Source organism: Aquarana catesbeiana, linkage group LG05, assembly GCF_042186555.1.
Source record: "Aquarana catesbeiana isolate 2022-GZ linkage group LG05, ASM4218655v1, whole genome shotgun sequence".
Classification (NCBI taxonomy): domain Eukaryota; kingdom Metazoa; phylum Chordata; class Amphibia; order Anura; family Ranidae; genus Aquarana; species Aquarana catesbeiana.
The window spans coordinates 416470118-416488622 of record NC_133328.1 but is presented as its reverse complement, the minus strand read 5'-3'; the positions used below and the strand labels follow the sequence as shown (position 1 = coordinate 416488622).

At 45.7% G+C, this 18505-nt stretch overlaps 1 protein-coding gene across 1 annotated transcript in view; it reads left to right on the top strand.

Moving 5' to 3' along the window:
- The first annotated feature begins 12011 nt into the window (after positions 1-12011).
- The window catches only part of CTDP1 (CTD phosphatase subunit 1), a 202139-nt gene continuing 195645 nt past the window's right edge, over positions 12012-18505 (top strand). Inside the window, exon 1 of the mRNA XM_073632797.1 lies at positions 12012-12423. Coding sequence (XP_073488898.1) covers positions 12116-12423 — 308 coding nt within the window. The 5' untranslated portion in view covers positions 12012-12115. The remainder of the gene's footprint in view (positions 12424-18505) is intronic.

The window sequence follows — 18505 nt, the reverse complement described above, 5'->3', positions numbered from 1 at the left end:
TCAGCCAGGGGGGGGAGCCATGTGGCTTTTCCCCCCCAAAGCACCTTGTCCCCATGTTGATGGGGACAAGGGCCTCTTCCCCCACAACCCTGGCTGTGGTTGTGGGGGTCTGAAGGTGAGGGGGCTTATCGGAATCTGGAAGCCCCCTTTTTAAGAAGGGGGACCCCAAATCTGCCCCCCCCATGTAAATGAGTTTGGGGTGCATAGTACTTATTCACCAACTACACACTACTTATTCACCAAAAAAAAAAATGTAGTGTAAAAAAAAAAAGACAGGCCGTTTTTGACCTTTATTTAAACACACCACCACTGCCGACCTGAAAACCTCCCTCCAGAAAAGTCTTAAATAAGGGGCGGGGCCACCCAGTGAAATCTTTGGATGGCACTGCCCCTTGTGATGTCACTGACCCGCATGCCGATGTCGAACCTGCTGGTTGAACAAAAAGCATAATGTGTGGGCTGCCTACATAAGAGGAAGCTCTGCTGACTTCAATCATCTAATCATATACAAGAGAAAATTGTGTTGTGTGGTGTGTTTATTTTTTTTGTTTGTTTTCTTTTTCTTTTGAATGTGATTGGGTATTTTTTTGCAAAGTGAAGCTTCTTTTACTAAGCTCTGGAGCAAATACACAGTGTATTTTTACTTTAGAAAATCAACCCCATGGTCTTGATTCTATTATACTTAGTGTATTGACATTCGTTCCTTTTAGCGGCGCTTTACCGCTGTTTAAGTGGCGCTTTTCTGCCGTTCTTTGGCCTCTAGCACAAAGAAGAGGTTAAAAATTTCCGTGTTGCGGCGCTTCCGAATCGCTGCCAATTCGTTGCAATGGGCAGGGGCATTTTTGGAGCGCTGTATACAGCGCTCCCAACCCGCCCTAAAGATGCCGCTTGCAGGACTTTTAACTCTACTTTACACCTATGCACTTTTTGATGCCTTTTGCATTTTGGAGAGACGCACTACAGTCCATTTAACATGGTTTCCTATGGTACATGTTCACATCTGTGTTTTGCAGCCGGTGCATTTTTGGAAAGGGTCGGGGACGCAGATTGCGTTTCGCATGTAATAGACTTCAATGGAATCGCACCAGCAATGCAAGTGTTGCGTTCTTGATGCATTTTTTGTTACTTTTTTTTTTCCCCTTTTAAAAACACTGTATGTAACTGGTTGTCAGGGACCGGGCTGGGAAGACGGCTGCCACGTCCTTAACAACTGATGAATCGCCAACTGTCAGTGGAGTTCCCCATGGACAGCTGAATGTAAAAAAAAAACAAATAATTGGCGGCAGAAAAAAACTGTGAAAAAACCCAGTGTGGAATCCTCCCTTAGATCCATACCAGGCCCTTTGCTGCGTGGCCCCGCCCCTTGCCTATTTAAGAACTTCTTTTTTTTTTTAACCCCTACTCATTCACATGGGGACAGGATCTGGTTGTGATAAGCCCCCCCCCCCGTCCACAGACACACACAGCCCAAGTTTGTGGGGAAGAGGCCCTTGTCCCCCCCTGCCCGCTCGTCCCTCTCCCTTTTCTGACCTGCCAGGCTGTGGGGTTCCCCTCCAAATCCATACCAGACCCCACTTTTTTTGTTTTACATTATGCTGTTAAATGGGTTTAAATGTTCTCCCTAATGCTTGTGTGGGTTTCCTCCGCATACTCTGGTTTCCTCCCACACTCCAAAGACATGCTGGTATGTATGAATGTGAGTTGGGGACCTTAGATTGTAAACTCCTTGAGGGCAGGACCTGATGTGAATGTACAGTATATCTAAAGCACTGTAATAAATTTGTGGCGGCTGGTGCTCAAAATTTTTTGGGGGGGGTGGGCGCAAACAAACTGAAAAATTAAACTGTTAGTAATGCAGCGCTGTAACTAGCCATTTATCAAGTGATTATGTATCATTACTGCGAGATACAACTGTGCAGCCTCACTGTGGCTGTCAATTGCAGCCTCACTGTGCCCATCATATACAGCCTCACTGTGTCCATTATATGCAGCCTCACTGTGGCCGTCAATTGCAGCCTCACTGTACCCATCAAATTGCAGCCTCACTGTACCCATCAAATTGCAGCCTCACTGTGCCCGTCAAATGCAGCCTCACTGTGCCCGTCAATTGCAGGCTCACTGCCGAGCAATTGCAGCCTCACTGTGCCGGTCAATTGCAACCTCACTGTGCCAGTCAAATGCAGCCTCACTGTGCCTGTCATATGCAGACCCACAATGCCCCAGCCATGTTCATTGCACGAACATTTGTGGTGCACCCTATTCATGGTGAAATGCCATTACATTTTTGCCATTGAACAGCACTGAGTGGCTGCATCTCTTTTCAGGTGGGGTGGTCGGCGGTGGTAAAACTTCAGCTCAACTGCCTACTTGTACTGCCCCTCTCAGCTGTGTGAATGAGCCCGTAAAATTATTATTTGGATTTTGTCTTTTAATTGTTATTATCTTGTTTGTCGTTATTACAGGGCAATATTCTCTAATACCTCAAAGGAGAAGATCAAGATCCCCACTGCGAGACAGAGAGACTGAAAATCAGTTTCACCGGAGATGTCACAATTGCATCACCCAGGGATGCAGAACTCAGTCATCGAACATGATTGAAGATCAGCTGCGCCAGAGACATCAGGACCCTGACGTTCCAATAGAATTCACGCTTCCTGAGGTTGATCGGAATCAGCCAGATCCGGAGAGCATCCAGAGCCCCCATCTTCATGATCAGCAGAGGGAGGAGCATCCTACTTGCAGAATCTGCCAACAGCAATTGGAAGAGGGAGCAAAAATCCACAGACTATCCTGTTCCCACCAGTTTCATGCCCTTTGCATCTTCAGATGGGCACAAGAGAGGGATTCCACCTGTCCCATCTGCCAGGAAAGGTTACCTTGGTATATGACGGTAAGTGTCTTACATCTGTTTTTTTCTCTCCCACATTTTGTTTTTATTAGCTGGATAAAACGATATAAACTTATTTAGTTGATTCAGAATTTTACCTTTTGGAAACTCTTAATAAATGTCATTTCTCTCTTCACATACAGCGTACAATTGTCATAGAGGATTATGGAACCCTGAAGTTAATGATCCCTGGCTCACTCTGAGCCAGCCGGCCTTATTTTCCATCGGCTTTGACAACAGAGAGCCAACTATACAAAGACTGCCAGGCAAAATATTAATACAATTTTTGTTGGGTTAGCGGGAAATATATATATGTAGTGGAACCTCGGATTACGAGCATAATCCGTTCCAGGAGTATTCCCATTGAAGTCAATGAAAATGAAAATAATTCGTTCCGCATCGACTTCAATGGGATGCAATACCGCATGCGGCCAGAGGCGGGGGGTGCCGGAGAGCCTCGGAAACGGCCGAAAAGGCCCGAGGGACACTTCGGTGGACCTCAGAAAGACTCCGTTCACGAGCCTTTCCGAGGTCATCCGAACTGTCCTCGGGCCTTTCCGTGCATTTCCGAACTGCGCCGATCAGCGACTTTTGGCTCTGCTCAGCTCCGGTGCCCCCCACCTCAGGCCAAAAGCGGTACTGCACACCGCTTTTGGCCTGAATCCTGCTCGTTTTGTGAGACAACACTTGCGAACCGAGTTAGGAATTTTAGAAATACAGTGCTCGGTTTGCGAAACGCTTGTTAACCGCGTTACTCGCAAACCGAGGTTCCACTGTTTATCTCACAATTTTGTAAATATTTTATTCTATCTTTTCATGTGACAACACTGAAGAAATGACACTTTGCTACAATGTAAAGTAGTGAGTGTACAGCTTGTATAACAGTGTAAATTTGCTGTCCCCTCAAAATAACTAAACACACAGCCATTAATGTCTAAACCACTGGCAACAAAAGTGAGTACACCCCTAAGTGAAAAATGTCCAAATTGGGCCCAAAGTGTCAATATTTTGTGTGGCCACCATTATTTTTCAGCCCAGCCTTAACCCCCTTGGGCATGGAGTTCACCAGAGCTTCACAGGTTGCCACTGGAGTCCTCTTCCACTCCTCCATGACGTCATCACAGAGCTGGTGGATGTTAGAGACCTTGCGCTCCTCCACCTTCTGTTTGAGGATGCCCCACGGATGCTCAATAGGGTTTAGGTCTGGAGACATGCTTGGCCAGTCCATCACCTTTACCCACAGCTTCTTTAGCAAGGCAGTGGTCATCTTGGAGGTGTGTTTGGGGTCGTTATGTTGGAATACTGCCCTGCGGCCCAGTCTCTGAAGGGAGGGGATCATGCTCGGCTTCAGTATGTCACAGTAAATGTTGGCATTCATGGTTCCCTCAATGAACTGTAGCTTCCCAGTGCTGGCAGCACTCATGCAGCCCCAGACCATGACACTTCCACCACGCTTGACTGTAGGCAAGACACACTTGTCTTTGTACTCCTCACCTGGTTGCCGCCACACACGCTTGACACCATCTGAACCAAATAAGTTTATCTTGGTCTCATCAGACCACAGGACATGGTTCCAGTAATACATGTCCTTAGTCTGCTTGTCTTCAGCAAACTGTTTGCAGGCTTTCTTGTGCATCATCTTTAGAAGAGGCTTCCTTCTGGGACGACAGCCGTGCAGACCAATTTGATGCAGTGTGCGACGTATGGTCTGAGCACTGACAGGCTGATCCCCCACCCCCTCAACCTCTGCAGCAATGCTGGCAGCACTCATACGTCTATTTCCCAAAGACAACCTCTGGATATGATGCTGAGCACATGCACTCAACTACTTTGGTCAACCATGGCGAGGCCTGTTCTGAATGGAACCTGTCCTGTTATGCCGCTGTATGGTCTTGGCCACCTTGCTGCAGCTCAGTTTCAGGGTCTTGGCAATCTTCTTATAGCCTAGGCCATCTTTATGTAGAGCAACAATTCTTTTTTTCAGATCCTCAGAGAGTTCTTTGCCATGAGGTGCCATGTTGAACTTCCAGTGACCAGTATGAGAGAGTGAGAGCGATAACAGCAAATTTAACACACCTGATCCCCATTCACACCTGACACCTTGTAACACTAACAAGTCACATGACACCGGGGAGCGAAAATGGCTAATTGGGCCCAATTTGGACATTTTCACTTAGGGGTGTACTCACTTTTGTTGCCAGCGGTGTAGACATTAATGGCTGCGTGTTGAGTTATTTTGAGGGGACAGCAAATTTACACTGTTATACAAGCTGTACACTCACTACTTTACACTGTAGCAAAGTGTCATTTGTTCAGTGTTATCACATGAAAAGATATATTAAAACATTTACAAAAATGTAAGGGGTGTACTCACTTTTGTGATATACTGTATATATATATATATATATATATATATATATATATATATATATATGCCATTTGGATTTGACCACAGGTGTATCTTATTTCCATTGAATAGTGCAGGCCAGTGACCAGACCTGAACCTGTAAGCTCTCCTACATCCAGGGCCAGCGCCAGCATAAGACTTCTTAGGCAGCCACCTCAGGGCGCAATGATAGGAAAAGGGGGGGCAGTACATTTTTCTGGGAATTCAGATTTTTAACTGTGCTGCAGACATGTGTTTTTTAACACACTCCCGGTCGGAAGTGTGTGTACTTTTGTAAAGCCAACTGTCAGCTTTCAATGTGGAAGTGATACAAGCGACTTTGAAGCTGCTGATCACTTCCACAACTGCCTCGTCATGTGGGAAAGGAAAGCAAGCTGGGACTTTATATGAGGTAAGCTATGTCAAAATAGGATCAACACATAAAATTACAATGCAAGATTTATTGTTGCATATACAAGTTCATACCACATTCTAAAGAGAAACTTTATATCAAGTATATAGATAGTGACATGACTTACACTAAAAAATACTGCTCATAACATACAATACAATTGGCGAATAGGTATAAACAATATACATGAAAAAAATATTAATATGAATAATATAACCAAATATCGCTTGACATCTGGTAGCACTCAACGCGTTTCTTGGCATTTCAGCCATTCATCAGGAGTGTAATGATGTAATACACTATAAAGAAAAATAGATATTGATAGTTAAAGATGTCCTCTGGAAAAAGAAGATTTCAGCAATATATATTTCAATGAAATAGGACCAATAGAATAAGTTAATAACTTACTGCACAGTCTCAAGGCTGGACCCGATATCTGCACAGGAGAGTGGGGATACTGGGTAGGATATCTCCCCCTGGGCTGAGACGGGGAACCCCCCAAGGACCAGGGAAAGCAGACAAGGGACCGCAAGGTGGTCATAGCGTGATCCAATGTGGTGTGTGTACAGGTAATGTGCATCGTGATCTGTGAGAAATAAGTGGGAGAATATCAATGATAAGGTGTCGGTTAGTGAAGGTGTGGAAGTATAATGCCCCTTACACACGGTCGGATTTTCTGGCGGAAAATGTTCGATGGGAGCTTGTTGTCGGAAATTACAACCATGTGTAGGCTCCATCTGACATTTTCCATCGGAATTTCCGTCACACAAAATTTGAACAAAATCCGTTCTTGTAAATTCCGATCGTGTGTACACAATTCCGACGCACAAAGTTCCACGCATGCTCGGAATCAAGCAGAAGAGCCGCACTGGTTATTGAACTTCATTTTTCTCGGCTTGTCGTACGTGTTGTACGTCACCGCATTCTTGACGTTCGGAATTTCCGACAACATTTGTGTGACCGTGTGTATGCAAGACAAGTTTGAGCCAACATCCGTCCGAAAAAAAACATGGATTTTGCTGTCGGAATGTGCGATCGTGTGTACAGGGCATAAGAGTGTAAAAATGTCTCTATGTATTCCCACAGGGGGATAACGTGAGAGTGAATGTGTAATGAAACTGAAATAAAACGTGCCAAAAAACAGAACTCACGGTAGAATGTACATGGAGGAAGAAATAGTCTCACTGTGGTTCACAGGATATGTGTAAGCCGGTGTCTTGCCGAGAAAGTTCCCCCGGTGGATAGGGACCACCCTGTACTGCGCATGCGCTGCGCTTTCGCAGTACAAACTACTACGGTGATGCCGAAAATTGCCGAACATAAACAGCTGTCAGTGAACTCTACACCGTGCATGCGCAATTCACATGACATGCTACCAAACTATGCCACACGCTCCCAATGCTCGTGCAAGGACCAGGTCTATTATTACTGTTATATCGTCTAAGCAAGGGGCGGGTCTATTATTATGGTCTATTATTACTGTTATATCTGTAGGCATCTGCCCCTTACACGATATAACAGTAATAATAGACCCGCCCCTTGCAGAGTAGCACAAGCATCGGGAGCATGCGGCATAGTCTGGTAGAATGTCATGTTAATTGCGCATGCGCAGTGTACAGCTCACTCACAGCTCTTTATGTTCGGCAATTTTCGCCAGCTCCGTAGTCCTTCGTACTGCACAAGCGCTGTGCCTGTGCAGTACAGGGGGGTCCTTATCCGCTGGCCGGACCTTTCTCGGCAGAACACCGGCTCAGGTCTACATGTGCTGTCTTGTGAATGAAGTAAGCAAATGTAGCACCAAACATCCCAGGTCACCTTGTACTCCCCGTCTGAGGCGGGGCCCCATCAACATCATGCCTGATTGGCCATACAGCACGAGGGAGGCGGGAAGAGAGAACCTCACTGTGCTTGGCAGAGCCACCATACAGCGTGCTCTCACCTGTCCCGCCCACAGCCACAGATGGTAGTAGAGCGTCGGAGACGTCAGTGACACCTCGTGCGTGACGCTGATGCATGACGCCGATGCACAGGAGGCCGGACCCCGCCCCCACGTCAAGTGGGGGGAGGAACGGACTGCCACACATCGCAGCACCGGAGATGGAGAAACACCCAGCCCTCATCAGACCTCGTCGCACATCGCAGCCCCGGAGATGGAGAAACACCCAGCCCTCATCAGACCTCGTCATCTTTACTGTGTTCCGCTATTCCACCTGCAGGCACCGGGCAGGTGTCGCTGGCAAGGGCGGCAGAAGCTCAACAAACATCCGTCCGCTGAACCCCCCTCCTGTGCCCAGACCAGGAAGTGACATGTATGACACGTCACAAGTGCTGTCATTCCTGGAACGACGCTGTCTAGACATGTGCAGGATGAAAAAATTTGTTTAGTTTAGTTTCGATTCGTTACTTAACTAAATTCGTTTTGTTAAATTTGTTGCATTTGTTACATTCGTTTTCGGAATTCGTTTAGTTTCGTATTCGAAAATGAAATCGAATTCCAATAGAAAAGATTAGAATAGAAAATATAAAAGAATAGCATCGAAAAACAATAGACCAGCATAGAAAAAATATTATATATATATATATATATATATATATATATATATATATATATATATATATATATATATATATATATAATATTTTTTCTATGCTGGTCTATTGTTTTTCGTGTTCTGAAATTTGAATTTCGTATAGAATGAATTCGAATTTGAATAGAAAAGACTATTATAGAATAGAAAATAATAGAAAAGAAAAGCATAGAAAAAACAATAGAACAGAATAATAAAAAAAATATTATATATATATAGTCTTATTATTTTATATTCTATTGAATTGTATTTTTTAGAAATTCGTTTTCTATTTTTTTCGAATTGTATTCAAATTTGTTTTTGAATTTGATTCGAATTTGTTTTCAAATGTGTTCGTTTTTCTTATGGATTAGTTTAAATTCGTTACTTTTGGACTAATTTTTCATTATTCGGAAATTCGGATGCATCCAAATTTCCGAATAATGAAAAATTAGTCCAAATTTCGATTCGGAACGAAATGGGATGCACATGTCTAATAGCCACCTTGCAGTATTTGGCAACGGGGAGAAGCCTCCAGGACCTCAAATTTACCACTGGGATCTCCCCCCAGGCTCTGGGACTCATTATTCCAGAGACCTGCTCAGCCATTATTCTGCAGAAGGACTATATTAGGGTAAGTTTTTACTTTTAAGATCACATTCTATGTATTAATGTTTGCTAATGTATTGTATTCATTTGTTGATTACATAACTATTAATATTGTATGCTGTGAATGTCCTCATGCATGCTGACTTTGTAAAACCCATATACACTATTCCTCTTTTGTGTTTAAATTTCTGTATACATTCACCAAAACCATGTAGTGCAAGGGCCTGCCTGATTACCTACAAATTGTAACGTAGAAAGTTTTTGTCTCCTATTATATAGATAGGTGTGTATCCAGATTTTTAGATTATGACTCTTCTTACCTGTCCACTGGGCTGTCAATAGTGTAAGTAAGGAGGGACTGGCTAAAGTATCACAGATTATTTATGCAAACAGGTCTCATGGAAGTGGAGAGAGTTACCTGTCCAAAACATCTACCCATTACCCCCCCCCCACCTTAAAATGATGGAGGAGTGATTATGCAGACAGAGTTCTAAAAGCGGCTCCAGAATGGCACCTTAAACTTGCCACCTGCTGAGGAGAACATTGAGGACCTCAATTTTGTTTTTGTTGCAGCTGACGCCTTTGCTCTGGGGGAACATCTGATGATGCCGTTTCCTATGAGGAACCTCACCCCGAGCAGAGAACATTCAATTTCAGTTACAGTCTCTCTCGTGCCAGAAGGGTGGTCGAAAACACCTTTGACATTCTAACGAGTCGTTTCAGGCTGTTTTTGACTCCAATCAACCTGGCACTCTACATGATCAACCATGTGGTCCTGTGCTGTTGTATTTTACATATTTTTTAAGGAGGAATGCTACCAGCTACCTTGCCTTACCTCCAAGTGACGTAGACCCTGCAGCGGCAAGCCCAGCTGAAGAGGCTGCAGCTCGGCCATCTTTACGCCTATTGAAAATGCCCGTGCTGGATTGACCTCACAAATTGCCAGAGGTTTACGGCAGAAATACCTTAATTATTTTGTGGGTAGAGAGGAAGTGGCTTGGCGGCAAATTGTAGCTGATTATGCCTAATATAATTTTGAGATCATTTGAACTACTGTTGTCTGTGTTTCTTATCTGTCTAATATGTTCACAAATGGGCTTTATTTTGGCCACTTGCTCCAATAGTGCAAATGTACCTTATTTGCTACATGAGGTGACAATATCTTCTTCAGCTAACTATTATGGTATGCTGTGGGTCTGCTATACACACACACACACACACACTTTTTAGTTCTTAATGGATGTAATCCATTAAGGTCAAAAACATTATGCCTTTTCAACTCATAATTTTTTTGAGGACTAAAAATTGCAGGAGTTTGCCACATTTAAGAGCACATTGTCACTGTAACTACAACAACTTAACAAACACACTAGTATTGAGCAATGAAATAATAAGCCACACAATGTTTAGTAAAAAAAACATTTTACTCAAAGCACATTCACATGTGCGTTTTAAGGTTTTAAAACAAACCAACATATTGCTGTATAACATGTATGTTTTGCATTATTTCACCTTTTTTAGGGCTAAACAGGCATGTTCAAAAACATTAGATACACATCCCAAACTCAGGAACTTACAAAGTTCGATTTTGGTAAAGTGAAGGTGTTCCCCATACCCTTCTATAACCCACAGGCCCCCCTAGGCATTCCCCATACCCTTCTAAACCCACAGAGCCCCCCACGCGTTACCCATTCTCTTTTATAACCCACAGGGCCCCCCAGGCATTCCCCATACCCTTCTGTAACCCACAGGGCCCCCCAGGAGTTCCCCATACCCTTCTATAACCCACAGAGCCCCCCACACCCTTCGATAACCCACAGAGCCCCCCCACACGTTCCCCATACCCTTCTATAACCCACAGAGCCCGCCATACCCTTCTTTAACCCACAGTGCCCCCCAGGCATTCCCAATACCCTTCTATAACCCACAGAGCACCCCCACAATCTTCTATAACCCACAGGGCCCCGCAGGCATTCCCCATACCCTTCTATAACCTACAGAACCCCCACACCCTTCTATAACCCACAGAGCCCCCCACATGTTCCCCATACCCTTCTATAACCCACAGAGCCCCCCACGCGTTCCACACACCCTTCTATAACCCACAGAGCCCCCCATGCCTTCCCCATACCCTTCTATAACCCACAGAGCCCCCCACACCCTTCTAAAACCCACAGAGCCTCCCACACCCTTCTATAACCCACAGAGCCCCCTACGCATTCCCCATAAGCTTCTATAACCCACAAAGCCCCCCACACCCTTCTATAACCCACAGAGCCCCCCACACCCTTCTATAATCCACAGAGCCCCCCACACGTTCCCCATACCCTTCTATAACCCACAGAGCGCCCGCCATACCCTTCTTTAACCCACAGTGTCCCCCCCATTTTATAACCCACAGAGCCCCCCAGGCGTTCCCAATACCCTTCTGTAATCCACAGAGCCCCCCAAACCCTTCTATAACCCACAGGGCCATTCAGGCGGTCCCCATACCCTTCTATAACCCACAGAGCCCCCCACACCCTTCTATAACCCACAGAGCCCCCCCACACCCTTCTATAACCCACAGAGCCCCCCCCAAACCCTTCTATAACCCACAGAGCCTCCCCACACCCTTCTATAACCCACAGGGCCTCCCCACACCCTTCTATAACCCACAGGGCCCCCCACACCCTTCTATAACCCACAGCCCCCCCCCCCGCACCCTTCTATAACCCACAGGGCCCCCCGCACCCTTCTATAACCCACAGAGCCCCCCACACCCTTCTATAACCCACAGAGCCCGCCTCGTTTCCCATACCCTTCTATAATCCACAGAGCCCCCACATGTACTCCATATCCTCTATAACCCACAGAGCTCTCCAATACATACATAGTTCATTAGAGTATGGTCACTGATCTGCTGCACATAGGACATGAATGGAGATGTGTATGCGCTCACTGACACAGTACACCCCCTTCTAAGCCCTCGGCCCCACCCATTTCCATGACTCGGTAATCATCTACCAGCAGCCTCACACAGCTCAGATGTAGAGACTCTACCTCGCCATATGACCCGTCACGTGACCTCCCACTCCCCGCCCCTCCGCTAAACAGCTCGGTTCCTTGGCCTACCGTTGAGCGGACTGAGAGAGCTGTGATGTTAGTCGCTCCTCCCCGCCATGTGACCCGTCACGTGAGCCCCCGTGCCTCCGCCCCCCTCCGCTAAACAACTCCATTCTAGCATCCACTGTGCCGCCTGGGCTACGCTGAGCATGCAGCGGAGAGCACAGGAGGACGGGGAGGCGCGGCCCCCGGTTCAGGAGAACGAGGTGCGCTTCCCGGGGCCCCGGCCTATGCGCCTGCTGGAATGGAAAGTCTCTACGGGCACGTCCGTACAGATAGGCTCGGTGCTGGCCTTGGGGCTCACTATCCCCACCGCGGAGAGCAAAGAGAAGCGTGGCCCGCAGGAGGAGGCGGCGGGGGGGAGGCCGCACAGACCCCCTGAGAGGAAAGTCAAGTCGGACCGGGCCGGAGTGGTGCTGGAGCTGTGTGTGAGGCCGGGACAGGTCGTGTGTGCGGGGTAAGCTGGGGGTGAGGGCAGAGAGGTGTGTGTGGGAGGGAGGGAGGGAGGACGGGTCCTGCTTTCCCTCCAATGTGAGGAGCTCAGCCCCCTGTGCGCTTGTTTACAGCTCGGCCACATGTTCCCGGAGATGACAGCTCTGTGTGTGTGTGTAATGTCTACTCATCACCGCCAAGCTCTCATTACTATCAACTCCGATCACCACCTTCTCTCTCCGCTCTACTACATTATTCGATTGCCTGGTGTACAAGGCCGTGTTTACTAAACAAAAGCAGAGCCCCCACCCCCCATCAATTACAACGCCACTTACTTTTTGGGCCCCCTTTCACACAGGCATTTCGATCAGATCTGTCAGATTTTTTCAGATGGATTTGATCAGTCGGCCTATGGACAGGAAGATGTAAACAGACCATTTACACAGGCTGACAAGGTTCGGGAAAAGGGCTGCATCCTTTTATGTTTTTGTGGACCAGATCAGAGGTAGCCTGATGTAAGCGGACAGCGAAGTACGTTTAGACTTAACCACTTGCTTACCAGGCCAATTCTGACATTTCTCTCCTACATGTAAAAATCATCATTTTTTTGCTGGAAAATTACATAGAACCCCCAAACATTATATATGTTTTTTTTTTTTTTTAGCAAAGACCCTAGAGAATACAATGGCGGTCATTGCAACTTTTTATCTCACACGTTATTTGCGCAGCAATTTTTCAAATATGTTTTTTTTTGCAAAAAAAACCTGTTTTGTGCTTAAAAAAAACAAAAAAAAAAACAAAACAGTAAAGTTAGCCCAATGTTTTTGCATAATGTTAAAGATGAAGTTACGCAGAGTAAATAGATACCTAACATGTCACGCTTTAAAATTGCGCGCACTCATGGAATGGCGCCAAACTTTGGTTCTTAAAAATCTCCATAGGCGACGCTTTGAAAATTTTTACAGGTTACCAGTTTAGAGTTACAGAGGAGGTTTAGGGCTAGAATTATTGCTCTCGCTCTAACGCATGCGGCGATACCTCACATGTGTGGTTTGAACAACGTTTACTTATGTGGGTGGGGCTTACGTGTGTGTTCACTTCTGAGCGCGAGCTACCGGGGACAGGTGCGTTTAAACAATTTTTTTTAAATTTTACTTTATTTTTTTTATTTTTACACTTTTTTTACATTAAATTTTTTTTTGATCACTTTTATTCCTATTACAAGGAATGTAAACATCCCTTGTAATATGAATCTAACGTGACAGGTCCTCTTTATGGACAGATGCAGGGTCAATAAGACCCCACATCTCTCCTCCAGGCTGTAAAGCATAAGATCGAAAAAAAAAAAATACTCCGATCTCATGCTGACAGCTGCGATCGCGGCTTTGTTTACAATGCGGGGTCCGGGCGTGACGTCATAATGTCGCGCCCGGGCCTCCGACGGTGTTAGAGATGACTGGTGACCATCTGGTCACCAGTCATCTCTATCGTCCTCATCCGGTGCCGGCTGATTCATTCTCCGGGCTCCCGATGGCACGGGAGAGCCCGGAGAAGCACCGGATGGCGGCGGGAGGGGGGGGGCGTCCCCTCCCGTCGCCTATAAGAACGATCAAGCTGTGGAAGTGCCGCTATGATCGTTCTTATTGTGCACAGAATCGCCTGCTAAAAAGAATGATATCTGAATGATGCCTGTAGCTACAGGCATCATTCAGATATCCCCCCCCAAAGTGAGGACGTCATTTTACTATGGCCCGGTAGCCAAGTGGTTGTACACAGGACGTTTTTTCAACCTCTCCTGAACGATTTAACTTGACAGATAGTAACCAACATTTAAAACCGTCTGTTTTGCCGCGTTTGCGTTTAGAAGCGTCTGAAAAAATATATATATTTTTTTCAAAATGGCCAAAAATGAAAAATGCCTGTAAACGAAACGCGGCTAAATGCGAGTTACCGCGTTTGGCGTCAGAAACTTCGGCGTCTGAACTCATTTTTTTGCCTTCAAAGATTAGCCTATAAACGCAACTGTCTAAAAACGTCATAACAAACCTGTTTACATGTACAAATGAGATAACATTGGATCAGTTCAGGGGCAGTTGAAAAAAGCATCCAACTGCCTCTGAACGTCCGTTTACCAGCAGCAGTGTACATGAGGCCTTACACTCAGCTGCCTATAGTGATCAACGAGCCAATGTTCGCTCCACATAAACTGTGCAGTCTCAGATGTGACATCAGCCCCCACTGTGCTCCAATCAGCAAGGGATTTACTTACAGATCACCTGCTGACCAGATCATGGTAGCATAAAAATCAGTGACTCATGAATTTCGGCACCCCCTTGCGGCATTAGATCTTGCAGGCAAGTGATCAGGAAAATGAACGCAAGCTTAAAGTGGAGTTCCACCCACTTTTACAACTCTTCAGCATCCCTCACTAAACTGTGCACTGTAAACGAATTGGATATTTTTAATTTTTTTTTCTCAGCACCTACTGTATATCTGCTGTATTTATTTTTCACTTCCTCCTCCCTGGCCGCGGCCCATTGCATCATTTCCTGTTTGCAATGCCTTCTGGGAAGGGGCAGCAACTTCCTCTGACACTGCCGTTGCTATGGAAACCTGACCTGAAACCTATTACACTGCTTGTGCTACACTGAGCATGTGCGAGATCTGCAAGGATGAGATCCAGGAAGAAATACAGTCTAGCTTCAGATGCCCAGACTTAAGATGGCCACGGCCTACTCTAAGTTTATAAAATAACAAACTACTGCTATAAACTAACAAAACAGACCTTAGTTTACAGACTAACTTTACTAGAATACATTAAGCTTGTGTATTATAGGGGTATTTTTATTTAAAAAGTATAATTTCGGCCGGAACACCACTTTAAGTCAACTGGTACAATGACAGTAAGCAGCAAGTGGAACTTTAGTCAGAAAATTAAAGTGATTGTAAAGGTAGAAATAAATAAAAATAACAAACATATACTTCCCTCCACTGTGCAGCCTCGTTCTGCACAGAGTGGCCCCAAACCTGCTCTTCTGGGGTCACCCGGCGGCTCCTCCCCACATCTGATAACCCCCCTCGGAGAACACTTCCCCGTGGGGGTTACATTGCTGGTGTGCACCCGAGTCCAGCATTCGGCATCCATAGAGGCCGAATGCAGGACTCGGCCCCGCCCCCCGGTGCTCACGTCATTGGATTTGATTAATAGCAGCGGGAGCCAATGGCTGCGCTGCTATCAATCTATCCAATTGAGAGCCGAGAACCCCAGGCAGAGAGACAGTGCATCCCCATGGGTCAAGTTCGAGGGTTCCGGTAAGTAAAATGGGGGGCCGGTCACTACCAGGTGTTTTTCACCTTAATGGATAGGATGCATTAAGGTGAAAAAACTCGTAGGTTTAAAACCCCTTTAAAGAGGAAGTAAACTTCCATGTGTTGTTTGTACCTATAGGTAAGCCTATAATAAGGCTTACCTATAGGTACTATAAATTTCTCCTAAACATGCACAGTTCAGGAGATATTTGACAGTATATGCAGCTTTTTACATCATGGGCACATGCACTCTGAAGGAACAGCCACCCCTGCCGTTTCTTCAGAGCCCTGTGCTGTGCCCAGCAGCTCCCACACTGGAGTGACTTCACGCAGCTGGAGTCCACGGACCCAGAGGGAAGACAGGTGAAAATTAAGGATGAGCTAAGGCGTGTTCGCAACCTACACCTGCAGAGCCCGCCAGGAAGTCGGCACTGCACAGCGCTAATCACAGGCAGTGAGACATTTACCCGATGCGCAGCTGCAGAGATCGAGATCGAGAAATGTCTCACTGCTTGTGATTAGCGCTGTGCAGTGCCAAATTCCTGGCGATCTCTGCACGTACAGGTTGCGAACACGCCTGAGCTCATCCTTGGTAAAGATAGATGAGGCCTCCAGGGTTTTGCTTGCAGGTAAGTTTCACATAATGTGCTAGTATGCTTCCGCTCTCCATTGCTATGGAACCCGAGCTGGGGCCATCCTTCCCTCACTCGGCATCCAGGCAGTGAGGAGAGAGGAACCGGCGGAGATGACCGGAGCGCGGCGGGATTGGGAGCCTCTCCTGCCACCAATTAAAAGTGATCTCGCTGAGACCACTTTTATCTGAAAGAGGACAGTCTGCCGTTTTTAAAAATACCAGGGTTATGGCAGCTAGCTGCTGCCATAACAACGATCTTTAACGTCAAAGTAGCGATATATAACGACGGTGGCTGGTCCTTAAGTAGTTAATCTAGCTTTAGCATCACTTTGTTTTGGAGAGATTGCAGGTATGAGATGGCACACACACAGGGCATCTGCCAAGCTTTATTAACCACTTCAGCCACAGAAGGTTTTACCCACTTCCTGACCAGGCCATTTTTTGCGATACGGCACTGCGTCGCTTTAACTGACAATTGAGCGGTCATGCGATCTTGTACCCAAGTAAAAAAATTTTCCCCCCACAAATAGCTTTCTTTTGGTGGTATTTGATCACCTCTGCCATTTTTATTTTTTGCGCTATAAACAGAGAACGACAAAAAAAATGTATATCCCAAAAAAAAAAAAAAAAAAAAAAAAAAAAGAGTAAAAAAAACAAATGTCTTCACCAATTCAGGCCAATATGTATTCTGCTACATATTTTTGGTAAAAAAAATCCCAACAAGCGTATATTGATGGTTTGTGCAAAAGTTATAGCGCCTACAAACTACGAGATAGATGTAGCGACTTTTATTTTTTTCTAGTAATTGCAACGATCTGTGATTTTTAGCAGGACTGTAACATTGCGGTGGACAAATCTGACCCCAAGTGTCACTTTTTGGTGACCAGTGACACCAATACAGTGATCAGTGCTATAAAAATGCACTGATCAATGTATAAATGGCACTGGTAGGGAAGGAGTTAACACTAGGGGGCGATCAAGGAGTAGTTACATGTGTTCCCTTGGAAGTGTTTCTAATTGGGGGGGCGGGGGGGTGTTACACTGGAGGAAAAGAGAGATCGTGATATAGCTTAGCTGAAACACAATCTCTCATTTTTCCCTCCCTGACAGATCAGCGGTGTGCTTTGTGTACATCGGCACACCTCTGATCCTTCTCTCCTGTGAATGATTAGCAGCCGCCGGACCCGCTGATTGGCTCCCACTGTGTCCAATCACAGCGGGAGCAGTGCGTGCACAAAATCGCGTACAGATACGTGATTTTGCGCACCCAGGCCACCCTGCCGCAGTAAATGTACGTGGGGCAGTCCAGAAGCAGTTAAAGCTTTAAAAAAAAAAAAAAAAAAAAAGCACCACCGAAGCATCAAAAAAACATGCTGAAGCAGTAGGGTCTTTAATGTGTGTTGAAGACGAAGCAAGTGTAAATGAGACCTTTTACTCTCGATTTTTAGGCACCAACAGGTTTGTAGAGGCCAAACTGCTGACCGATATAAAGTTGAATTAAACCCTCCTAAACTTTACAGCTAAAGAAGCTGCTTTTATTTGATCTGCAACTGCCATGGTGCTACACATGTGATCAGTTATGACACCAGACATTTGATGGTTTGACAGTTTGGTTGAGGACACAATGTGACCGTTAGCAATTCCTGGATGTAACTGTTATTTTACACCGTTATATCGATGGGCTTAGTTCCAGTTTATGATTTACTACTGGGGCTCTTGGCCTCAGCAAAATGGCAGCCTCCAGCAAGAAGAAACAGGAGAAATGCTGGAGGCAATTTATAGCACACACTAATTTTGGTAGCATAATTATTAATAGGGAATATATGTTCCCTGCTAAAGAACATTATTTATTTATTTTATTTATCAAGTTGTTTGATGAAAGCTCCGCTTTAACACCATACATGCCGGAGGGAGTACAGGCAAGTGGGGATATGGCGTGTATGGAGGTAACCGTTCACTGCTTACTGTCATACTGTTTAGCTCGAACTATCGGCGCTTGGCTTGTTTTCCTGATGGCTTGCCTGCAAGATCGGGTGCATGTGCACAAGCTGTAGGGGGTGCCAAATTTCAATGGATGCCAATTGTTATGCTACAACGTACTCAGCTTCATGATTGCTAGCATCTAACGTTCAGGTATGCAAAGAGAACGTTCTTAGGCCGAGCA